Source organism: Urocampus carinirostris, chromosome 15 (assembly GCF_059441175.1).
Source record: "Urocampus carinirostris isolate Australia breed hairy pipefish chromosome 15, RoL_Ucar_1.0, whole genome shotgun sequence".
NCBI lineage: Eukaryota > Metazoa > Chordata > Actinopteri > Syngnathiformes > Syngnathidae > Urocampus > Urocampus carinirostris.
This window is the reverse complement of record NC_142363.1, coordinates 25,962,893-25,989,542: the sequence shown is the minus strand read 5'-3', so window position 1 is coordinate 25,989,542 and position 26,650 is coordinate 25,962,893. Positions and strand designations below refer to the sequence as shown.

Below are 26,650 nucleotides of genomic sequence, written 5' to 3'. Positions count from 1 at the left end.
AAACAGAAGGGAAGCCAATCTGTCAACGAGCCGTAGCTGGCGCCACACGGGCGGAGACGATTGGGCGCCATGGCAACCGTGACAACAATAATAAACGTTTATAAATAATTGACAATTTTAAAAGACTCTTATCTTTATGTGCCTAAAATTATTTAAATTTATTTTGACCTCTGATGATATCTGAAGGTTGAGAGTTGCAAAAACTACAGTAATGTCCTGTACTCGGGGAAAAGGTGCACACAATACAAAATCTAACTTACAGCAATGTCCGGATATTTTTTGCCATTCTGAAAAAAAATGTTCGTATCTAGTTTCCTTTTCAATCATACTTTTCAAAAATGTCATATAAATGTGAAATTGCTATCACACTTAGAAGTCAAGTCATATACAGACTACAGACTGTTTTGACACCATCCCCTGATCTAAAACCTACATGAGGGCAAGGAAAAACTCAAAAACCTAGACATGAGTTAAATGAAGAAACCTTGAGAAGGGACCGCACATGAGGTAATCTTCTTTCCAGGATGACCGGGCTGCCATATGTTAAAAAATTTAAATTTTGTGACGTTCATGTGTATGGAAAGTTACTTGTCTAAGATGCCTGTCTGCTATCGGTTAATGCTCTATGAGATGCTGGTCTGCTACTGGTTTGTGTCACAACATCATGAAAATGGCCAAATGCTCCTAGCTGAACTCCTTCCCAACAAGTATTCCTCACTCTCCATTCGTTCAGTTCAGAATCTCCATTTTTTTGTTCTGACTTTTGTCATCAAATTCAATATTTTTTTGTACTTTATTTATTTACTATGGGTGAGCAGTATTAAGAGGTATTTTTTGTATCGAAGTTTGATTCGTCGTTTCACATTTTATTTTACCGCCATCCAGATAAATCCGAACAAAGATAAATGATCTATAATTTCACATAAAAAGTATTAGTCCCGTTTGATTTTACTACAATAAAAAGAAAAATATTCTACAAAGGAAAATCAGAGGTAAAATAAAAATGATAGTCAGAATCCAGTTTGATCTGACAACCAACTGAAGCAAATAATAACAATAACATTATCCCAGTTTGCTTCCACAACAAAAAAATAAACAGTTCAGAAAAGGAAAACCAGAAGTAAAAAAATAAAAATAATTTACAATAGTTCACAAAAAAATCACTGTAAATTAAACAGATTGTTGTAAAATCAAACTAGAATAGTAAAGAATTAAACAGTAAAAAGAAATAATCTCAGGTGAGAATTAAACAAATACAGTGGTAATCCAGTTTGATTTTTTTACAAAAAAAATACAATAAAATATAAAAACATTCCAGTTAGATTTTACTACACAGGAAAAAAAAACAATTGGCAAAGGATAATCAGAGGTTTAAAAAAAATCATATTCCAGTTTGATTTTATAAAAAGTAAAGATAAATTATCTTTAAACTAATTTCAAATAATTCCAGTATGATTAAACAAAAAAGAAAAAAACCCACAGAAAAATCTGTTGTAAAAAAAGGACCAGTTTGATTTGACAAAAAAAAAATAGATAATTTCTTTATGAATTTATACCAATTATTATTAAAGTTAGATTTTACAAAAGCAAGGAAAAAAATCGAAAGAATAATCGAAAGTTAAAAAAAAAGATAATACAGTGATAATCTATTCTGATTTGTCAAAAAAAGTAAGACACATTGACTGTAAACTCATACAAATTATTTTCCCAGTTCGATTTCCTCTCCCCAAAAACCTTACAAAGGATATTCAGAGGTAGAATAAAAATAATACAGTAAAAATCCAGTTTGATTGGACAACAAACCCAAAAAGCTCTAAAAATTGGCATTAAACTACCGTTTTGTTAAAAACAAAGACAAAACCCTTTATAACGGAAAATCTAAGAATTAAAAAAAATTGTTATACAGTAGTAATCCAGTTTGATTTCACAGAAAATAAGGTAATTTTTCTAAGAATTAATGAATTAATACAAATAATTATTAGTTAGATTTTGCAAAAAAGAAAAACCTTTGCAAAGGATAATTGGAAGTAAAAAAATAAAGATAATACATTGATGATCTAGTCTGATTTGTAGAAAAAAGATATATTTACTGTAAACTGATACGGATTATTATTCCAGTTTGATTTCAACTCCCCCAAAAAACTTTACAAAGGATATTCAGACTCTGCCCTACAATACTTTTGAACGAGATTTTTGTATGGAATTTTTGTAAAGGTTTATAGAAATATGTTTAAGGCTTGTATAAGTAACTTGTAGTCTTTTGTACTAAAAAATAAACATTTCATAAAATAATATGCCCTCTAAAGATAAATAGAGTTAGGTTTAACTTACTTTTGGAAGATGCACTTCAAGAGTGAGGAGACTTCCTCCTCCGTGGCGAAAAAAAGCGTTCTGACCATTTTCTCAACCGCATCAAGCTTTCTTATTCCACTTTCATTTCAAAAGAAACGGCTCGCCTCTTCTTTACACTTTACACCAACCATTTTAAATGAAGGCACGAGATATTAAACAATAAAAATGTCAAAGTTCTAGATACAGAATAGAAAGTTTACACACAAACTAGGACGAGGAAGCAGATTTCTTCTTTGGGGTGGATGCTGGGTGACCTTTTACAGCACCACACAAAAGCATTACAATAGTGTCCTCTACTCGGAAAAAGGAGCACACAATACAAAATGTGACTTACAGCAAAGTCCGGATATTTTTCGACATCCCGAAAGAAAACTTCGTATCTCCCTTTTTTTGTAAGTCGAATGGTCGTAAGTAGGGGAGCGTCTGTATAGAGTAATAATAAGTTTGATTTCACAAAAAGATGAATTATCTCTAAACTAATATAAAATCAATATTAAAGTTTGATTTTGACCCCAAAAATTCTTCAGAAAAAAAAGACAAAGAATAGAGTCATAATATATCCTAAATTTAACAACAAACCTGAAAAAAGATGGACATCCTAATCCAAAATTGCGATTCCAGTTTAATCTCACAAAAATCAAAACGTGATATAAAATAAAATTATTTCAATATAGCACCATCTGAAATATCTTACAATATTCCAAGGTGGGAATGACAAGTCACTGTCTCTTTAAGACAAAATTAGACTCAATTTCATCAATGAAACGATTTCAAGTTCATTTGGTTTTGTTTGTACAAAACGTTTCGCAATTGTCCCGAACAGGACAGAACGTTTTTTCCCTCTTTTTTGGTCCTAGAGGTCATCCAAGGTTAATGTCTCCGGCGAACAGAGTGATGAGGAGGATGACCGCGAATCCGGTGAGAAGTCCGGCGTTCTGGATCAGCAGGAAGACCATTTTGGTGGAAGTGCCTTTCTGTTCCTGGGCGATGGCGTCCATTTCTGGGAACTGATTGAGGAAAAAAATGATAATATCGCGATAACAACGTTGATAACGACAGAGTGTGAACTTGTGTCCAGAGTTCCCTCCAAGCTGCTCGTACATTCTCAGCGCACAAGAAAATCTAGCCAGTGCACAAAAATGAGGGCTCAAAATTACTAATTAAGAAGCGACTTAAGTCAAAGTTACAGTGCATGAAGGTAAAAATACACGGGTTCCCCCGACGTTGTGTCCTAAATGCGGTATTTTGAAGTCGAGTCGAAGGAGAACGAAGTTGAGTAAAGTTAGTAGAGTTTGTCGGGGAACCGGCTTCTTCGGCTCAGCTCACTAAAAGGAACCGGCTCTTTCGGGTCCTAAACGGCTCTTCAGGTTGTTTTTGCTTCTTTAATCCCGATATGACCAAATATTATGTAAAATTATGCACGACATGACTTAAAGGAAGGGGGAATAGAAGAAAAAAGAAAAAAATACCAAAATGAAAAAGTAGTGAAAAGCCGAGAAAAAAAAACTAAAGGAAGATAAAAAAGAAGGAAAAGTTTAGAAAAAAAACGCCAGAAAAAAAGAAATGAAAGAAATGTAGGAAAAAAGTAACAAAAAAGTGGAAAGAAAACACGTTTTTTTCAGAGAAAAAGTTTGTGTGTTGCATTCAATTATTTGCCAATTATATCAAGTTGCCAACATTGAACTTCCACTAAAAAATGTGATTAAGTACAGTTCTGTATCTTATAACCGACTAAATAAGCCCCCAAAAATGTTAATATTATGCGACAAAATATGTCAGGAAATAAAAAAGAATTGTAAGAACAAACGACGTTTGTAGGCCGTTCAACCTTTGCAATAGTAGTGAGTCAATTCATTCAAAAGAGAAAAATAATTTTGCATTGCCGGAAACCCACTCAAAATGTAACTTGATGTCAAGTTTTGGACATGTTAGATAATGATTTAGTTCCCACACTTGGGACTATGGTTGCTCACGGTTATTTCAAGCGTTGCTCACCGACTTTGTGTGAACGCTCAGACCCGTAAGGAAAATTACAGGGAACATTGCTTGTGTCTCCATCGATTTTGATCAAACGAAATCAACCCACCATGTCAGCCAGCGCGATGTAAAGGAACATGCCTCCCGCCACAGCGAAGATGGCGTTCGGGGCGAAGGTGCTGCCCAAAATGATGCCGAGCACCAGGCCGGCGTAGCACGCGAGTGCCGAAAGCAGGTTGAAGAAAACGGCTTGCGGGACACTCATGCCCGAGTTTAGCAGGATCACAAAGTCGCCTGCAAGAGAAATGAACACAAAATGCGGTCACCAGAAGGTCATCTACGGGAAAAGCCTGATCCCCAAGCCATTACCTTTCTAAACAACAAGCCCCGCTAACCCAGCGAATTAGTCGGGCCTCATTGTCCCACTGTCGTGTATTTTTCTTATTCAGCTGTTTTTTGTGTTATGTAATGTAATAAACTGGTGAGGATGGCGGGCTCTGTTGTGGGCACAGATATGTACAGCCTGACAACTGTAGCTGAGAGACGGGCACCGAAAATGCTGCGGTCAATCATGAACAATTCATCAAATCCACTACACAGCATCATCTCCAAACGGAGGAGCAGCTTCGGCGACAGACTGCTGTCACAGCCTTGTTCCACGGACAGACTGAGGAGATTATTTCTTCCTCATGCCATGAGGCTATTTAACTCCACCCGGGGGAGAAAAGCCCACATTAAGCCACACCCCCACATTGCATATTACAGTGTGTATTTTCCATAGCACTATTTAAATATTCTATAGCAAAACGTTACATTGGGTATTTATGTATTATATTCCTTTTACTTTATTATTGTTTTTTTTTTCAACACAAGGATACTGCTGGAAGTGTGAATTTCCCTACGGGGATGAATAAAGTATCCATCTATCGATCTGTAGTGTCTGTTGTTTACCTTGGTACATTTGCTGGAAGTGAATTTCTCTAAGGGGGACCGATAAATTGGATTTAAATCGAATCTACTTGGTGTGGCCGCTAGATGTCAGTCAAAGGCTAAATTAGGCGTTCTCTTTCTGTTGCAATGACAGATACATTTCGGGTTCTACCGCCTTTTTCAAGGCAAAATTCAAGCACTTTTTGAGGACTTTCCAAGCCCATTTCTCCAGTACCATAAAAAAAATGAATCCGGTGTGAATCACAAAAACATCTGCGATTTTTCATTCCGCGTGTTGATTTATCAAGACATATGATTTTTCGATTATTTTTGAGTAAATCGCAAAGATATTTGTGGATCTGAACAATACGTTTGTAAATATTTTTGAGAGAAATGTCTCCCCATACAGGTGCTGGGTAAAAATGAATATAATCAAGTCAAGTCAACTTATAATTGGGCGCCATGGCAACTGTGACAGTATCATAAATATTTGAACGCAGAAAGTGTTTATTTGTAATCATTTTTATACGTGTATCATGTTTCATGCCAAAGGATTTATATCATTGCGTGTCCGAATTAAATTTTGTCTACTATTACTTAATTAACCAATGGGAGAACTTTATTTTAAATATCATCAACAAGAACTCCAACTGGTCAGAGGACACGCCTCCAGTGACTGACATCAGCAGCATTAAAAGAGAGGAGAACGCCTCTCTTAATCGCTTTTCTTCACGCCTTATCTCCCGGGACAGTGGTTTGAATCGGGGGCCGTATTGGCCTTTGCCCCCCGTGGGACCACAGGGACAAAGAAGGCTGGGATCTACGGCCTTGGCTCCTCGGCCAGGAGGCCTGGCGAAACCCAGCCACGAGGCCGGGTTTCCCCATTTACCTCTTTTCCCCTCTCCATCGGCTGAAAAAAAAGGCACGATGGATTCAAGAAAGGGATAGAGCCTTTTCTCAGTAGGGAGAGGGATTTCTTCCCCCTCCCCCTCTAACGCCGCAAATTCTTGTGTCAACAATGTTCTTTGTTCTTTCTTTTGATTCCTGGATTCAACTTGACTTGACTTCAATTTTCCTTCCCATGTACAATTAATCCTAGTTTGTTAAAATCAAACCACATGCATGATTTTTCTTTCCTTTCGAACTGATCAATCATTATCCTTATGAATGAACTGCAAAATCGATCATTTTAAGCTAAAAATACAATATGTTGTCAAAATTGCCTCCTTCTGGATGCTAGAGACACAAGAGGCGATTTCAGGAACTAATTTGTGTGGGAAATCGTGAGCACCACCATCTGGCCTCATTATTAATCACTGAATTAGATACTGATCCAAATAAATATAATTTACAGCAATTTTCTCTTCATCTGCATCAATGGAGGTCTAGTAGTAAACTTTTCAATGCTCTAATTCGGAAGTATATTGTTACGCACACCTATAATTACTGTATGCAGTTCCAATTTCATCCACCATATTCTGCTGTATATATAGCCTGACAGGTTATTAGGCGCACTTTTACATTTGTGGCCACTTTGGGGTTTATAGGTGCCCCTTATAGTCCAGAAAATACGGTAACGGAATATACTTAAAATAAAACATTTATTTATCATAATTCCAGGGGCACAAAAATAGAGGTGAATAACCATCAACAATTATAGGGGTAACAATAATAAGTTTCTTTTTTCAATTAAAATTCTATTACCTCATTTATCATATCTAGAAATAATTAGTATTGTACCTAATGGTATTACTAATTAATCCTATATTTGAATGCATTATAGATCAATATGCTGGTAAAATGCCCAAATTTTGCCCCAAATCGTGACTAGTGAAGGCGACGTACCGAGCTCGTGCGGGAATTCCTCGCAGACGATGGCGGTAGAGGTGCTGAATCCGGCCAGGGTGGAGACGGTGAAGGAGGCGCCGATCGCTAAACCGTCAATAAAATTATGCAAAGCATCGCTAAGCGTGATCATCCACGCAACAGTCTTGATTTTCGACAAACGTCGGCCCCTCAGCCAGCCGCACATAATTCCTGGCGCCTGCGAGTCCTGCAACAGGGAAAAAAAACAAAGACAGTCTTAATTTGATTTGAATGTCTAAAAACTTTATTGTGTTACGTTGATAACAAAATATTCAAACATTTGGATATCTAATTAAACTAAATTTGAAAATATTTAGTCATTGAAAGGATTTTTTCAGTTTTTGTTTATTAAAAGGAGCTGTACGGAATTTGGAACCTTAAGCCATCTACTGGCTTGTGCCATCAATTCAGCCTCAATTAGCTTGTACGTGCGAATCTTAAAGCCTTCTGAATAAACTCTTCCTCTATCATCTTTCATGCTGTTTGGGTTGGGGTTTGCACTTTACCTGGAACAGGCCGTTTCTTACTTTCACCGTTTTCATGCTATACTAACAAAACTCTCGAGGACAAGCATGACGTTACTCTCCAGCACTCCACTCACTGCTCATTCCTCTTACCTAATGTTTTCCTCCAAGAAGCTAAAAGTAAGATAAAAGTATAAAGGCGCTTGAGCATTGTTAACACATACTTAAAGAGAAAGTGTGTAATATTTTAGTGCCTCCTAGTGGTACAATCCAGTAAAAAAAAAAACATTGATTTGAACACTAGGCAAAAATACATCAAGTATCATACCAATGTTAATTTTTATAAAAAATCATAGTTTAAAAACTGTGTTTTTCTTTAACAACATGGAATCCCTTCTTAGATCAGTGCTATGTTCCTCCGGCATCCTGATGACACGGTCGGCCGTGTTTTACTGACCATGGAGTACATTGAGAATATATTCGTTTTGGAGACAAATTTCTGCCCTTCTAGGAAATTCTTCCCATCAGAATTTACCGCTTGAAAACGCTACTTCAATTTTTTGCATGGCCCATAATCTCATCTCATTAGCTGCACCGCTTATCCTCAGTAGGGTCGCGGGGGTGCTGGAGCCCATCCCAGCAATCATCGGGCAGTGGGCAGGGGACACCCTGAACTGGTTGCCAGCCAATCGCAGGGCACACAGGGACAGACAACTCGCTCGCTCATTCACACTAAGGGACAATTTGGACCGGCCAATCTACCTGAAATGCATGGAAACCCACGCAAGCACGTGGAGAACATACAAACTCCACACAGGAAGTCCGGTAGCTGGATTTGAACCCACACAGGAGGTTCCCAAGACCTTAGAACTGTGCCGCACATGCGCTAAACACTGCGCCGCCGTGCCGCCATGGCCCATAATAAATGTCCATAATTGATACGTAATCCATGTAGTAATACACATTTCATAGTGCCGTGTGGGTGAAGCATGCACCAGTTCTCTTGGGCATAACCCATAGGGGGCGATGAGGCTTTACAGGACAAAGCCATGCAAAAAAACCCAAGCTTCCGTTAATCAGAAGGAGGGGGTGCAATGGCAAAGTGAAGCTACCAGAGGGCAGTGTCTGTGTCATTTTTAAGAAGACTTGTTGAGAAACATAGCCACAATTCCAAGTATTTACAAGCACCTTACACAACATTCTGTCACTTTTCAATCCTTGTAAACACAACATTAAAATTCAAGCATTTAACATTTCCAGCACCCGTACAAACCCTGAATTTGGTATTCTTAAACTTATAATTAAATCCTTTCTTTTGTTGATTTTTTTTCCACACTCCAGAGCCTTCGCTCTGCAAATGCTAGTCTACTAGTGATCCCAAAAGTCAAGAAGAGATTGGCAGGTTCCAGGGCGTTCTTTATTCGGGACCCCGTGCTGTGGAATGCTCTGCCCTCTGAGATTCAATCTGCAATCTCAGTGGAACTGTTTAAATCTAGGTTTAAAACACACTTATATTCAATAGCTTATGAATGATCTATATTTTATGTTGACAATATACTGGACTGTCTCAGAAAATTAGAATATTGTGATAAAGTTCTTTATTTTCTGTAATGCAATTAAAAAAACAAAAATGTCATACATTCTGGATTCATTACACATCAACTGAACTATTTCAAGCCTTTTATTATTTGAATATTGCTGATTTTGGCTTACAGCTGAAAAAAACTCAAAAATCCTATCTCAAAATATTAGAATACTTCCTCAGACCAAGTAAAAAAAATAATTTTATAACAGCAAAACTAAATCAAACATTTGAAAATGTCCATTGATGCACTCAGTACTTGGTTGGGAATCCTTTTGCACGGATTACTGCATAGATCCGGCGTGGCATGGAGGCAATCAGCCTGTGGCATTGCTGAGGTGTTATTGATGCCCAGGATGCTTCGATAGCGGCCTTCAGCTCATTTGCATTTGCAGGTCTGGTGTCTTTCATCTTCTTCTTAACTATACCCCACAAATTCTCGATGGGGTTCAGGTCAGGGGAATTAGCAGGCCAATCAAGGACAGTGATGCCATGGTCAGTGCACCAGTTACTGGTGGTTTTGGCACTGTGGGCAGGTGCCAGATCATGCTGGAAAATGAAATCCTCATCTCCATAGAGCTTTTCAGCAGATGGAAGCATGTAGTGCTCTAAAATCTCTTGGTACACAGTTGCATTTACTCTGGACTTGATGAAACACAGTGGACCAACACCAGCAGCTGACATGGCTCCCCAAACCATTGCTGACTGTGGGAACTTCACACTGGATTTCAAGCAACTTGGATTTTGCTCCTCTCCAGCCTTTCTCCAGACTCTGGCGCCTTGACTTCCAAATGAAATGCAAAACTTGCTTTCGTCTGAAAAGAGGACTTTGGACCACTCTGCAACTGTCCAGTGCTTCTTCTCCATAGCCCAAGTCAGACGCTTCTTCCGTTGTCTTGAGTTCAGAAGTGGCTTGACCATGGAAATACGGCTATTGTAGCCCATTTCCCGGACACGTCTGTGAACTGTGGCTTTTGATACCTGGACTCCAGCTTCAGCCCACTGTCTTTGAAGCTCCCCCAAATTCTGGAAGCGGCTCTTCTTCACAATTTTGTTAAGGCTGCGGTCATCTCTCTTGGTTGTGCAGCGTTTCCGGCCACATTTTTCCCTTCCGACAGACTTTTTGTGGATATGCTTTGAAACTGCACTCTGTGAACAGCCTGCTCTTTGAGAAATTTCTTTTTGTGTCTTACCCTCCTGATGGAGGGTATCAATGATGGTCCTCTGGACAGCAGTCAGATCAGCAGTCTTCCTCATACTTGTGATTTAGTTTACTGAACCAAGCTGAGTGTTTTTAAGGCTCAGGAAACCTCGCAAGGTGTTTCGAGTTAATTAGATGATTCAGGTGATAAGTTGAATAGCCTACTTGTATACTTTTTCATGATATTCTAATATTTTGAGATAGGATTTTTGAGTTTTCTTAAGCTGTAAGCCAAATTCAGCAATATTAAAATAATAAAAGGCTTGAAATAGTTCAGTTGATGTGTAATGAATCCAGAATGTATGACATTTTTGTTTTTTTAATTGCATTACAGAAAATAAAGAACTTTATCACAATATTCTAATTTTCTGAGACAGTCCAGTATGTGTATTATTTGTTATTGCAACATCCATTGCAGCCTGGTCATCTTGGAAGGGGGATTACCTCATGTGTGGTCCCGTCTCAAGGTTTCTGCATTTACCTCACGTTGAGGTTTTTGAGTTTTTCCTTGCCCTCATGTAGGTTTTAAATCAGGGGATGGTGTCATAATAGTCTGTGGTCTGTGCAGCCCTTTGAGACTCCTTCTGATTAAGGGTGTCACAAATAAATATGAAGAGACTTGACTGAGGTTTTTGAGTTTTTCCTTGCACTCATGTAGGTTTTAGATCAGGGGATGGTGTCATAATAGTCTGTAGTGTGGAATAGTCTTTGGTCTGTGCAGCCCTTTGAGACTCTTTGTGATTAAGGGCGTCACAAATAAACATGACTTGACTAACATAAAATAAAAATACATGGAATAAAAAAGAATATCGCATCATTATACCAAAGTAAAGAATGTTTAATTTACATATCTACGTAAAAATAAAAAACGCCGTCGAAAAAAAGAATTCTTTACTTTAAGATCACAGACAACCAAATAAATTCAAACTTATTAAAAAATGAAAGGAAAAAGGAAAATAATAAACTGACTCAGCTGGCTCTTTGAGACTCTTTGCGATGTGATTTTTGTGCTTTTTATGTGCTGTTGCTGGGATTTTACACAGCAACTCAGCTTCCTCAGATCCAAGCGAATCCCCAAATTTGTAGCACAAATCCACACAAACATAAAGAAAGTTTACAGCAAACTTTAAGGAGGAATGTGAACGTCAAGGTGAGAAGGGACAGACATCAGAAAACTTGGCTGCCTCACAAAGGCGGATGTGTGCCAGCTTTGCAGTCGGGCACAAGGCGCCTTTTGTGCCACGCTCAGAGAATTTCACCATTGACCAGGAGGGGGACGGATCCCTTTTCCCCCTTCTGATTTGTTTATTTCGCTTTTGTTTGCTGCCCGTCAAACATTAACCATGACACCGCATCAAATGGCTTTTTTTAAACTACACGGTGCAACGTGGGGTTAGCGACAGACACGTCTGCGATAAGGACGCAGAAGATCACATGCAGCAAATACTAATGACTTATTGTAGGCTTGATAAGATCAAGAACACTCATTAATGTGATTAGGGAGCAAAGTGCACTACTCGATTCTCAGTAGGCTCAGGTTTTTCTCCGGTTACATATAATAATATCGTATTCAATGGAAACGTCATTGAAAAGAAAGCAAATAATTCTGATTTTTTTGGTGTCGGGACCAACTTGGCCACTGAGTAGCAGTACAGTCCACAACATAGTTACAGGTAGACAGGGTTGGGTAGGGTTACTTTAACTGTATTACATTCAATTACTTTTGGATCACTCCAATACCAAATATGCTAATAAAAGACAAAAGAAACTAAATATGAATACAATTATGACTCACAACACGTGGTAAGCTTTCTCTCCTGGCTTTGATCTATTTGATCTCCGGCAAAACTAACATAAAATGTGACAGAAACAAAATGAAAATAAATCCAAACAGCTTGCCAACATCATTTTTGCCGTTCCATGTATTCCGTTACTCCCCAAGCCTGCACAAAATTTGGTAATTCTATTCATATTTAGTTTATTTTGTCTTTTATTAGCATATTTGCTATTGGAGGAATCCAAAGGTAATTGAAAGTAATCCAGTTAAAGTATCCCTACCCAACCCTGCGGGTAGAGTAGCCCAAAATTCTACCCAAGACAAAGTAGTGCTACTTAAGAGTAATATTACTTAAATTAAGATAAAAATAAGTTATCCAAATAATGACTTGAGCAAAAGTAAAAAAAGTACTTATTATTAAGTAACTGTATTTATTCATTTTTTGAACAACTTTTCAATCAGATCATCAAATCATCAAAATCCTTATCATCAACAAAAAATATATTTAATTTACTACTAGATTAAAATAATAAGGTAAATTCAAGTACTTTCGTACACAATAAAATTTAAACGAAAAATATATATAATAAATTAATGAGGCACATATAGCACATCTAAAGCCCAATTACTTTTAAAGCCCAAGAGTTGGCACCCCAAAATGTTGAAAGAGCCATGTTGGACCCAAAAACGCAAAAAAGCCTTATATAAGCCTTATAATGAACACAAAACATGCTGTATTAGCCTACTATTAAATTGACTATGTTGGAGGCAGCACATCCTGAGAATGATGTGATTACTCTGTTGTATGATACGACCTCATGTTTATTAATGAATTGCGGAAAGTTTATTGTTTTGATAAAATTAAAGAAACGCAATTAAGAAATCCATGTCTTTTTTTTTTTTTGAGAATTGGAAAAAAACAACAAAGGTGCATAGTGTGCCCCTTATCTGGGCAACAAAATGAGTGCAATAAAACCTAGCTTGCATTTGTAAAAATAAAATAGCAAAGGTAAAGGTAAAGTAAATAAAATTACATAACGAAAGTTTAAATTTGATTTCTGCTGAGTTATTTTTCTCGATTTATCTTTGTGCTCGATGGCCGATCGATGGCTGGTTTGCTTTAAAACAGCGACCGGCTTGGTATGTGATTGGGCTGCACAGTGGCTCTCACCTGAGAGTAAAATAGCAGGCAAAGGACTTTCTTGGAGGGGAATTAAATAACTTAGTAACGGCTTCAATGTAGCACAATCTAGCGGAGTAAGAGTACCGTTTCTTCTTCACAAATCTACTATCCAAGTAAAAGTAAAATGTAATGATTTAAAAATACTCTCAGAAGTACAAAATACCCCAAAACTGACTAAAGTAAATGTAACGGAGTAAATGTAAATCGTTACTACACATCTCTAGTTATACGTAGGTAGAAATATCACAAATATTGAAGTTTAGAAATACCATGTTCATTCATGGGAAACGTTTTGTTTTTTTTACCTAAAAAGAACTCAAAATTATGGGTCTGCCTTATTTTCGATGTTTTATATTACCGTATTTGTGCAATGATGGAGCTGTCGAAAAATATTGCTGACCACAATCGCAAAAAATGGAATACAAAGGAATCAAACCTGGGTCGCGGGGGTAAGAGGGCCAAATCCTAACCACTAGAATACAGATGATACAGTTAATACAAAAACTACTTTTATTCATAGTACCAGAAACGAATGTTAGAAAATGGAGTAAACTGAGTCATGCTGAAAGATAAAAAAGAATGCAAAAAAGCACAACGAGGGAAACAACTCTTTGGTATAACCAATGATGAATTAGACTTTGAAAGACAATAGATACATTGTTAAGTTTATGTTGGTTATATTCATCGTTTACTGTGTCAATAAATTATTTTAAATCACCTATTAAACTATATTTGTCACCAAATGAACAAAGAAATAGTGAAACAAATTTCATCCCAATATTTTTATCAAAAAGTAGGGGTGTGTTTTAGATAGATAGATAGATAGATACTTTATTCATCCCCGCAGGGAAATTCACACAAGTGTGCTTTATACTCGAATAAATAAGTAATTATTTTAGCATTTTAAAGTACTAAAATAGTTGATAAGTGCAAAATAATATTTATTTTTACACCCGTTTTAAACTTTTCTTTATATTGGCGTTACAAAGACCCAAACAAAGTAAAAAAGTGCCATCTACTGATACTAAAAATGTAAACGACTCGACACCATGCTGTAAAATTTGTAATTTTTCATAAAAAGTCAAGATCATATGACTTTAAAAATTCCTTTATCACATCAATACTTCTGCTCGGATAACTACACTAGAGATGCTAACCTATTAGCATGCTAATAATGTTTTGCACAGTATGTTAGCCTTTAGCTAAAAGAGTTCCTTAAATCAGAATTATGCATTCGTTTCAAATACATCCCGTTTGATTTTTTTCGTTTGATTTTTTTTTTTGTTCAACCTGATGCCCCTTTTTAAAGGGGCACTGTGTAATATTTGACAACTAAACACCGCTGTGTTGTGAATCGCAAACGAAAACGAGTACCGGTACTAAAAAGCACGAGCAAGAATACAAACTACAGAGACGAGAAGTGACTGAGTTTCTTCTTGTTTTTTGCTCAGCCTTTCACAAGGTTTTTGGGGGTACCCATAGTAGCAAGATGGTGGAAAGTTATCTCAGCTTCCTTTAGGAGTAGCTTGTATATAAACAAGTAAATAAATAACATTCTAATTTATGAGCATTTTTAAGAAATGGATGCTGACGTGATACTTCATGTATTTTGCTTGTTATTGAAATGATATTGTTTTCTGTTTTTTAAATGAGTGAAGTTTCTTTATCACGATGATGCGCTAAATAATACACTCTCTCTCTTAAATACCCAAAGTTGAATTCTGTTTGTTCAGTTTGACTGTTTATTTAATCCAGGATTGACGTTAAAAACCCCGAGGCCTGTTTTAAAGAAATTGTTCAATATTTGTTGAAGAGACGGAGAACTTAAATTGAGTCTACTTCAACTTTAAGTCATATTATGACCAGGTTCGAAAGTCAGGATGCTAATGTGAGACAGAGGTTTTACTTTGAGCGTTTTTCGGACCTGGTCGGTGATGATGTTGGTGTTGGTGTGCTCGGAGCTGATGCTGCCACGCTCGGCGGTGCTGATGCTGCTGAAGCTCGTCAGAACAAGACTGGAGTCCTTCTTAAGGCCCACGTCACCGTTCTGTAGGGGGTCTTCGGACTGGGTCAGATGGGACGGGCCGTGCTGGTAACCGCAAGGAGATAAAGAGAATATGAGAACTGGAACGTCTAAAACAGGGGTTGAAAACCTTTTTCACCCAAAGAGCCATATGGTTAATTATTTAGATTTTTTGGGGGGGAGAAGACCATACTGTATATTCTAAGACAAAATTCAACAAAACTGACAGACCCACTCTACAGAAAAAAGCTAATTTTTCAGTGCATTTTCTGAGTAATGTAAGACGGTTTGATAAAATGTATGAAATAATTATAATAGTAATGGCAGAACCTATGTCTCATATCAACAAATACGGTATACCATTTTAAACTTATCTCCCTCCCTCAGTTACATTTTTTATGGTTTCAAAACAAGGTGCAAGCAGAGTTCTTTGGCTAGTATGTCAAAAAATACTGCAAACGAAAAGTTTATGGATGTATTCCACTTCGGCGCAATGGGCGCGTGTGAGAAAGAGGGGAGCTTGTCGTGTTGCACAGCTCCACCCACCCCTACCGCTCAACCATTTAAATTGTTTGGTGGGTGTGGCTAGCATTTGTGGGTAATTACAGTTTGTTGTGTGGCTTTCTGTCATAAAGTGTCTCAACAGTGAACATAAATTGATTAATTGATTAATGAGCTTCAATATAAAGGATTTTTAGCGATTTACAGCCAAAATGGGGTCTGTTTGTATCACCGAGCCATGCGTACTCATGAAAAGAGCCACATATGGCTTGCGAGCCAGGGGTAAGGAACATATGGCTCGTGAGCCATATGTTCCCGACACCTGGTTGAAAACCAAAATTCCAAATGGAAAAAAAACAAGGGTAGGAAATGCTTTGCCAAAAAAAAGGTGTTGACAAAAGAACAGAAGAGGCGATGAAAAAGGATTCTAAAACAAAATTGATGAAGATGGAATGTAAATAAAAGTAGCAAGCAAAAAGTTAAAAAAAAATTTTTTTAAATGTCAAAAAGAAGAGAAGGGACAAAGAATGAAGGAAGGAAAAAATCTAAGAAATGCCTCAAAATGTGAACAAAAACAAAAAGAAAAGGAAGACAAGGAGAAAAGGACAAAGGCAGATTAAAAAAAAAACTCAAAAATTTGAATAAAAACCGTATTTAACCAAGGTAAGTAAAAACAAAAGGGAAATGTATCTTTGACGTTTTTGTTATTTAATATCTCGTGCATCCATTCAATGTGGTTGGTGTAAAGTGTAAATGGAATAAGAAAGCTTGATGCGGTTGAGAAAATGGTTGGACCGCTTTTTTTCGGCCACTTTCTACCACGTAGGAGGAAGTCGCCTAACTCTTGAAACTCATCTTCCAAAAGTAAGTTAAACTTAACTTTATTTATCTTTATAGAGCATATTATTTTATGAAATGTTTATTTTTTTAGTACAAAACAATACAGGTTACTTAGACAGGCCTTAAACATACTTCTATAAACCTTAAACAAACAAAATATAGCACTGAAGCAACTTACAAATTCAACTGACGGACGTTCGTAAGTAGGGCAGGGTCTGTATTACATGAGTACCCTGGAGTGCCGTGTCTAATCCTGTTGCATACGGTGTTATGCAATGTTGATATCAGTGACAATAAAGACAATTTTGATACTACCAAAAATCCTCACATACAGCGCGCGCCCAAACTTTAAATTCAATTTTGGGTGAAAAAAAGGGCATTATTCACAAATAAATATTCAAAATACAAAGAAAAAAACTGAAGGATAAAAAAGAAGTACAGGGAACCAAAAAATAAATTAAGTTGACAGCCTGATATGGCCTCGAGCTAACATGCTAACACACCAATACTAAGACCAAACTAAGAGTCCCACCTGGTGCTCCACCTGCAAAACCATCGTGAGGATCCTCTCCACCAGGAACAGAAGATAAAATCCTCCGAAGATGCCGATAGCGTTGGACACATAATTGTCCGCCTTGGGGTCGAATCCCAGAGCCTGCGTGGCAAAAAAACAACAAAAAATCTGTTGCTGGGCAACGAAGGAGGATCTGGAGACTTCTCCGGCCAGGACCGCTCACCTCAGGGATGAGCTGAAGAACGGCGTTGGAGAAGAGCGTGCCGATAGCCAGGCCGATGAAGTAGGTGAGAACTTTTGGGAAGTAGGGTTTGCGCGTGAACGGGATCAGGAAAAGGCCCAACAACGCTGCTAGGTTGATCACGGTCACCGACAGGAAGCCCCACCCCCAAACTGTCAAAATGACAAAAGAAAATATGTGAACTCGAACAGCTGTAGAGGATATCAAGCGTTGAGATGCCAAACCATTTTTGACTGGCATTTCCCTTTTTGGCAGGGTCATTGGTAGATGAGAATGAGTCCAGTTGGAGACTGAAATCCTGAAATGGGGTCCAACTAGCCCAAATACCTAACCGTCTACACATACAGTGTCTTGTTTGGAAACTATTAACCTCAAGATGCAAAGAATCCAAGTAGAAAACAAAAGAAAACTGGGAGAGTAGAATGTCTTTTTGGGAAAGCTTTGGTGTCAAAAAATGCTAAATCAACATTTTTTTGGGCAGTTTTCACATCTGGGGCAACTACCTGACCGCCTGTAAACGATGATGTTGGTATTTAATGTTGTTCTGGCCTGGGGGAATGGAATTTCTTTCTGTTAAAGAAATGGCGAGTCAACAAGACCAAAAGTACGAAGTCGTTTTTTTGGGGGGCTTTTTTTAACATCTAGAGTAACCTACTTGACTGCCTGCAAAAGATGGTTATCATATCTAAACTACTTCCCTTTTTTCTTGGGTGGACAGACACACAAACAAGCATACATACACACAAACATTATATATCTACTGTGTATCTATCTATCTACTGTGTATCTAACTATCTATATATGTCACGGTTGCCATGGCGCCCAATTGGCCCCGTCGGTGTGGCACCAGCTGCGGCTCATTGACAGATTGGCTTTCTGTCTATCTAAGCTCAGTGCTCTCATTTTTCCTTTGCAAGTCCGTCAACAAACTTTTGACTCGGTCCTGTTCCTGTTGGTATTTCCTGTCCGGTATGGTTCCCGTTTATTCTGTTCTTTTAATTTCGGTTTCCAGTTTTGTTTACGTCTATTTTTGTCCTGTTTATCATTTTTTCCAGTTTTCGCTCCCGTCTAGTTTGTCCCGTTTATTTTCGATATCCTGTTTCATTATCTATCCTGTCTGTCCCGTCCTGTCCGGTATCGACTCAGCCAATTGGTATCGATCTTGTCGGCCTCTGGCTTCCTATCATTTCACGCCAGACTGCTGTCTAACATGCATGACTCCCCATTTCCTGTAAAATAAAAGGCTTGTGTGAGTAACGTCACACGTTTGGGTCCTGATCCTGTTCTGGTTCCTGACAATATACTGTGTATATATATAGATAGATATATATATATATGTAGATTATATGCATTTTCCATTTCATATATTTTTACTATTACAATGTTAGTGTGATCATAATAATTACATTAAGATATGTAGGTGCAATACTTCTTCATATCGATACTGAAATCTTGAGTAGTCATCGACGCTGATGCCACGCACTGATACCATTTTTACATGAATTTAACATCCCATTTCAAAAAATGATATTTTTCAAGAAATCCATTCATGAACTGGAACTAAATACAAATCAGCTACCATTTTGAGTACTCTAAAACAGGCAAGTATAAGCACAGTGTTTGACACCCGGGGCGTGCATCTTTAACGTCGGGCGTACAACTTTCACAACGTCTCTGCCCGGCTGGCTGACAACTTTTTAAAGGAAAAAAAAAAGTATATATTATTTATATATATATATATATATATATATTTTTTTTTTTTTTTAATTTTTTAACGTTTGCTTTATTCCGATTTCGAAATCTTCGTTCGGTTTGGAAATTTCGGGATTTCGGCTAAACCACAATGTCCTGCTTATCTTCTCACGCATGAGGAAACTGCACACTCCGACATACCCTTACCAGGATTTAAGCCAAAACCTCAGCCCCAGAACAAATATTCAAAAGAAGCTAACAAAATTTATGACGCTTCAAAACGTAAACGTTCATTAAAAGCATCGTGGAAAGAGGAGTTCACGTGGCTTGTAGCAGGCGACGCAACGCAAACATTGCATGAATGAAGATGAGTAAATACAGGTACATACTGATGGCAGATGGAAAACAGCGATGCCATATAAATGCAATGTTATAAGTAGATTTATAATAAACTTAATTTTTAAGCGTTGTTCTGTTATATATTCTGATTATCAATCCTTAAGACTTTGCAACAATTAGTCGTCTTACTGTGTTTCAAGTTGTGAAAAATGGGGCAGGCAACTTCATGTCTGCCCTGGTGTCCAGTTACTTTCTGTCCTGAGTTTCAGACACTGATAAGCACCAATACTGATACCTAGCATCGGTACTCCCCCATCTTTAGTCCGATCCCTGAAAATCAGACGTGTGTGCGAATGTATGTGTGTGGTTAACAGAGCGGTGCGTTTTTAATTACGAAGCGATAACACAGAGCTGATAAATAGTCAAGAGCCTGAAAAATGTGATTAAGATAAACTCGCTGGAGAAATTGTCCTGTACTCAAAACATGAACTCAAACTGAAGCAGCGTGTGGTAGCGTGGTCAGAACCTCAGCGAGTCATTCCGGGACAGAAAAATAATCACTTGTTTTGAAAAAAATTTATGGCAGAAAGAGAGAGAAAGGGAAAAAAAGAGAAATTAGCAAAAGTAATTTGCAATTTTGCCACTGATATCCGCATTTCTTTAGTAATGGTGTCAATTGTTTCGAAAATGTGTTCTTTTCTACGTTTTCAATCACTTTTATGAAGGACTGTTGGTTTTAAAATAATATTTGTGAGTTATTGTCAAGAAATTGTAAATACGCTTTCATTGATCATTGTGTGTCAACTGAATTACTGATATTACGATATATATTTAAAAATAAATTAAATGCATATTTTATTACTTTTATTTATTTTATTGAAATATACTTTTTAATCTATATATTTAGGTTTAATTGTTTCGTTTTATTTTCATTTTTACTTTTATTTGATATTTGTTTTGAAAATGAATTCGAATATTGAGAACAGTATTTTTGTATCAAGATTTGTATTGATATAAACAAACAGTGCAAGTTGATTTTTACATTGTTATTACACAGCTATTACAATATAAATTAATATCTTTGTTGAGTTTTGTTTATTGAATGAACGAATCAATCCTTTCCTATTGGTTTTATTGGAAATGTATTCTGATTGGAGTACATTTTGACTTCAATATCCTGAATGGTCCGAATAGTTTTGACACGGTCAGTGTTATCACTTTAGAAATGAAGGTTCATTTTTTTGTGTTTATTGAATGAATTATTTATCCTCGTGAAAAAAATATACTATTTTTAACGAAAATGAATTCTGACTAGTTTAGACTACAACATCCTTGATGGTTTGAATTGTTGTTACATTGTTATTATAATGGTACTACATCTGAAATGCATTTCTTTTTCTTTATTAGAGAAATACGTTTCAGTTAGGAAAAAAATACTTTTCTATATAATAAAATTTAAAAAAAATTAGGACGACAGTATATTACATATGTACATCCTTAATAGTCCAAATGATAACATATGTCACGATTACCCATTGCCCTCACCTGTGACCGCTCGTTTGGTACCAGCTGTTGCTCATTGCCTGACCGGTTCACTTCCTATTAAAAGTCAACACGTCCTTTCACTCCTTGTCAGTCCGTCAGCAAACCTCCGCACATGCAAGGCAAGCACTATTTGAGTCTGGCTCCCGTCTATCCCGTCCTTACCTGTATCCTGCTCGTCTGCCCCTGGCTTCCCGATCATCTACGGCTCCCTGACTTTTTACTTCCTTCGACCACGCTCCGATGTCACGCCTCGGCTACTTGACCCGTGTTTGCCCACCAACCATGTTCTGATCTCCCATCCCGGCTACTCGACTCATTTCTGCCCATCAATCACGCTCCAATCGCCTGTCCCGGCTACTCAACTCGTTCCAGCCTCTCCGACCACGCTTCGATCCCTTGAGCTCCCTGCTCCTCCTGCCCAGCGATTGCCGGATTGCTGGTGCTTGCTTTCCCATATCTGACTTCTCAGCTTCCGCAATAAAGTTTGTGCAGAAACATTAGGCGTTTGGGTCTACCATCTGTTCTGGTTCCGACAACACAATGTTTTTAGATTTAAAATGTATTTCATTAATTTTGTTTTGTTTCTCTTTAATGAACTAATGTTTTACTTGTGTATTTTTTTTCTTGTTATTCTTTTAATGGAAATATATTCTGATTACAGTTCTTTTTTACTTTAATATTATTAAATGCACCAAACATTGGCGGCACGGCAGTGGAGTGGTAAGCGCGACTACGGCACAGTTCTGAGTTCAAGGGTTCAAATCACACTACGCCTTTCTGTGCGGGGTTTGCACGTTCTGCCCATGCTTGCGTGGGTTTCTTTCTGGCACTCCGGTTTCCTCCCACATTCCAAAAAAAACAGTTGAGGGTGTCCCCTGCCCACTGCCCAAAGATAGCTGGGATGGGCTCCGGCACCCAGACAACCCTACTGAGGATAAGCGGTGCAGATAATGGATGGGTTTTTTCACTTTTTGTTTTTAGTTGAAATGTTGTTTTCTAAATAGAGTACATTTTGACCTCAACACCCGAAACGGTCTGAATGGTTAATACATTATTACAATGTATTTCGTGTTTTTCTTATTGAATTATTTTTCTTGGTGAAAAAAGTAAATTTTATTTTTTTCAATGGAAATGAATTCTGACAAGAGTATGTTAAGACTTGATGGTTTGAATAGACATTACATTGTTATTATAATGCTAGTGCATTTGAAATATATTTATTTGGACTTTTTTTCTCTTTTCTTATCATCTTTAAAGGAACTGTACAGAATTTGAAACATTATAACTCTCAGTCATGCTCGCAGCCTCAGTCAGCTCTTTCGTAATGCGCGTGCAAGTACGTGCATTTTTGAGATATGTCCGAACCAACTTCCTCTTTGGGGTTTGGGTTGCTGTTTAAACTCTATAAGAGCAGGACTTTTCTTACTTTCACCAATTTCATGCTAAAGTGAAAAAAAAGAAAAAAGAAAAATTGTGGAACGAGCATGACGTCACCAGTGCTCACCCAAGCCCTCATATCCCCCTACCTAATGTGTTCCGCCCTGAACAGCTCTGCTAAAAGTAAGAAAAAAGCAAATAGGTGCAGTGGGAAATGAAGCATAAGGGCTCTTTGAACTCAGTTGGGCATTGTTATCACATACTGAATAAAGAAAATATTTAACTTTCAACGTTTTAAAGACCCATCAAACAGCGCACCCCACCTTCGATGGTCTGTATTGTTATTAAATTGTTATTACAATGTTATTACCTCTCAAATATATTTCTTTATTGCCTTTATCAAGACATCTGATTTTTAGATCTTGCGTAAATTGCAAATATATTGGTTTTTGAGACAAATCTCTTCCCAATATTGGGGTTGATTAAAAAATGACAGTGATGTGTAGCTTCCATTTTCCCATTACAATTTACCACTGAGAAACACTACCTTAATTTTTTTGCATAGTCTATAATAAATATCCACGATTGATGTTATCCTGGTATTGATACACATGCACCTGTAATTTGGGGCACGACCTGTAGGGGACAATGACGCTTTACATGACAACGCAATACAAGCTAATGCCAGCCGCCGTTAATCACGAAGGAAGATGAAATGCAATGGCAAAGCGAAGCCACTAGAGAGCAGTGTCAGCGTCTTTTAAGGCAGACTTGTTGTGTAATATGGCAACAATTTCAAGCATTTACAAGTACTTCACCCAAAATTCAAGCACTGTTCAAGCCTTGAAAATACAACATAAAAATCCAAACTTTCTAAAAGATTTCATGCACCCCTACGAACCCTGAAGACGATCTGGCTTCATACAAAATGCCCAAATGCAGATGAACCCCTATACGGACGGACCTGAGTAGTCGATTGGGGGCGCCGCGGTGGTCTCTGGCGTGATGTAGGGACAGGAGGGCACGAGTACTTGGCTCAGCACGGCAGGACAAATGGCCTCCAGATGTTCGGAGCTCACTCGGCTCACGTTACGGAAGCCGAAGTGGGACAAAATCTGCTCGGCCGAAAGGCACTTCAAGACAAAAACACAAAAGGCTTTCATGAATGGTCGCAACGCTTTTTTTCGGCCACTTTTTACCACAGAGGAGGACCTCTTGAAGCGCATCTCCCAAAAGTAAGTTTAACCTCACTTATTTATATTTATAGAGCATATAATTTTATGAAATGTTTATTATTTTTTAGTACAAAACATTACAGGTTACTTAAAGATACAAAATATAGCACTGAAGCAACTTACAAACAAATACGTTCAAAAGTCGGGCAGCGTCTGTACAAATAAATATGACTTGACAAGATATTGGTATTTAAAACGGTGGCTAAGAACCGAGATGAACTAGAAGAAACGAAAATTTAAATCAATATTATGACAATTTATGAGTAGTATTATTTCTTAGGTTTAAATTGATGTCAATTAAGTATCAAAAGTACTAAAACTGGTATCTGTACTTTGTGTCAGTGCACGTGGCTACAAAGTTGAATGCTTTCACTGGTTGGTATCTATCAGAAATAACTCATTACATATTGCTTATTTTATGATTTTGAGGGGTCCAATGATATAAAGTACAAAATAGTTTTAAATCTGGTAATAAAGGTTACTATTGCAGCCACAGCAGATTTTTGGTATGAATATACTTTACTATGCATTTTCTAATGTGTAAATTACAGGATTAAACATTTGTTTCCATGTGTCTATTGAGATAACAGAAAATTTTAATAGGGTATACTTTATGTAAAGATAAAACTACAAATTGATTAATTGAGAGTCAATTGATTATAGAATTAATCCACAACTATTGTTGCCTTATTGTGTCATGATTACTGATTAGCATCACCTGTGCCAGCTCATTTGGCGCCAGCCGCTGCGGGCTACCTGATTGGTTCCCTGTCCCTTTTTAAGCACAGTCCTGTCACTCTCCTGTTGTCAGTCCATCAGCGAACCTCTGTTGTTACAAGGCAAGCATTTTGACCCTGACTCCCGCCTGTCCTGTTTTTGCACCCATTTGTTCCTGATCTCCCGTTTGTCTCCGGCTCCGACCTGTTTTTGATTCCGACTACGTTTTCTCTCCCGTCCGGCTTACGACCCGTTTTTGATCCCGACCACATCTGCTCTCCTGTCCCGGCTTCCAACCCGTTTTTGATCCCGACCACATCTGCTCCCCCATCCCGGCTTACGACCCGTTTCTGACCCCGACCACGTTTTGGCTGTCCTGTCCGGGCTATCGACCCGTTTTCTGTCCTTGACACCGCCATCGCACGCTACGAAAGATCCACCTTTGTGTTCGGATCACAATTTGAGTACGAGAGCGACTTGCTTCTCACACCCAGCGAACACCGGATCGTGGGCGCAGGCCTTCCTCTTCAATAAAATGTGAGAAACGTAACGCAATTGGGTCCTGTTATCATTCTGGTCCTGACAGTCCTAACGTATTAAAAATCATTTTATGACTGATTAATTTGTAAATTATTTCTTTACGTTTTAAAAATCTTATTTTGCGTAGAAAATTTGGAATAACAATATTTGAGAACAGTGGAATGTTTTTATCAGAACCTTTGTGACAACCTCCTATGTCAAAATATGGGATGAATTATACGAAATGGTTTGCCGCTGTGGCTTCAAAATTCAGATGTAGAAAAAAAATCCACAGAATCTTCACGGTTCATGGATTCTTGCACTTTATCCTGCCTCCAAAACGTGTTTGTTTTTCATATCAAATATTTTCCTTTGCCTCTTATATTTTACCCTTATAATTCACAATGCACAAAGACACATACATGTGTTTATATACTGTATTTTGTTTTATCCAGAAAAAGCTTTTAAGGTTGGTCAGGAATTTTACCTATGGGGTTTCTTCATGCTAAAGGTTTTGAGTTTTTCCTTACCCTCATGCAGGTTTTAGATCAGGGAATGGTTTAATCATAGTCTGTACAGCCCTTTGAGACGTATTATGATTAAGGGCTATACAAATAAACATGACTTATGTAAAAACCCCAATTTGATCAACCTCCCCCAGACCAGAGCTCTTAAGTATAAACTAAAAGGGAAATGTTCGGAAAAGCAAGATGTTTATACAATCACCTCGCGTCCGTGTAGCGGGTTTTCCTCGTGCGTGACGTCTTCATGTCTGCGTGCGGCCACGATGTGCAGGAGCTCCTCGAAATTATGCGTAGGGATGGATACATTATGTCCAAAGAAGCGCACAATGTCCCTCAAGAACTCGCTGGAGCCTCCGGCAAATGCCTCTCGTCCTCTCATTGAGTCCACCAGCAGGAAGACCCCCAAAAGTTGCACGAGAAGCGCAGCCATGTCTCCCTCCTTTACGCAGTCCTCCTATAAGAAAAGAAGCTCCTCCACCCCCAGCAAAGAAAGTTTCTTTATTTTTTTCAACTCCTCCGGCAAGACTTCATGACTGCCCACGTGCACGCTCACGACACGCAAGAGGACGTGGCTTTACCCGCGGGAGGTAATCGGCGTCTAGTTCAAAGCTCACCGGTGCGTTCGAGGTCCAATGCTTCTTTAGTGCATCCCCCCTTCCCAGTTTGGAATGCCGTGCACGCGCAAACAAACGCGCACGTGCAGCAGGGGGGGAGGTGCCGGGGGTGTGAGGGGTCACGTTGGAGGCTTTTACAGGGGTAGGTAAAAACAAATGTATAGGGATCGCTGGCGCCCTCTTGTGTGGAAAGAATGCAAGCGCACTAGAGTTGATTGTTATGTACAGGATTTCATTAGCCCGAAAAACAAAAATCTGAGAACGTCCTCTATAAATTTATAAAAACTTATTTTGAAGGTGCACTGCGCAGTTTGAGGAGTCCTTAAAAGGTTTTAAATATTTTTTCTATTAATTATGTGCTAGCATTACCGAACTGAGTCCAAAGAGCCGTATATATATTATATATGAAGGATGTATGTACTCCCACCGCACCCATCTGCTTTTGCAGTGGGACCTCGCTACTTCGCGTTTCCACGTTCGCAGGTTCAGAGCTTCACGGTTTTTTTTTTTAAAGCATTTTTGAAGGGGCGTCGCTACCTCCTGGTTCCACGTTCGCGGGTTCAGAGCTTTGCACGTCTAAAAAAAAATAATAATAAAATAAAATAATTAAAAAAAAAAAAAAAAAAAAAAAAATATA

General features: G+C 38.0%; 1 protein-coding gene across 1 annotated transcript; it reads right to left on the bottom strand.

Moving 5' to 3' along the window:
* Positions 1-2,956: 2,956 nt before the first annotated feature.
* Positions 2,957-26,132, bottom strand: slc39a8 (solute carrier family 39 member 8). Its single transcript, XM_088353979.1, has 8 exons — positions 25,602-26,132; positions 23,369-23,537; positions 17,434-17,603; positions 17,229-17,351; positions 15,257-15,421; positions 7,105-7,312; positions 4,439-4,623; positions 2,957-3,359 (listed from the first exon to the last, which is right to left on the bottom strand). Exons 1-8 carry the CDS (start codon positions 25,827-25,829, stop codon positions 3,213-3,215), a joined length of 1,395 nt encoding a protein of 464 aa, XP_088210105.1. The 5' UTR covers positions 25,830-26,132; the 3' UTR covers positions 2,957-3,212.
* Positions 26,133-26,650: the final 518 nt, after the last annotated feature.

Coding starts and splice junctions, on each gene's coding strand:
- slc39a8 (XM_088353979.1), bottom strand. CDS start 25,829: ATGGCTGCGCTTCTCGTGCAACTTTTGGGGGTCTTCCTGCTGGTGGAC. Junction 23,538..25,601: donor ACCCGCTACACGGACGCGAG/GTGATTGTATAA, acceptor TTTGTCTTGAAG/TGCCTTTCGGCCGAGCAGAT. Junction 3,360..4,438: donor ACATCGCGCTGGCTGACATG/GTGGGTTGATTT, acceptor TTCCTCAATCAG/TTCCCAGAAATGGACGCCAT.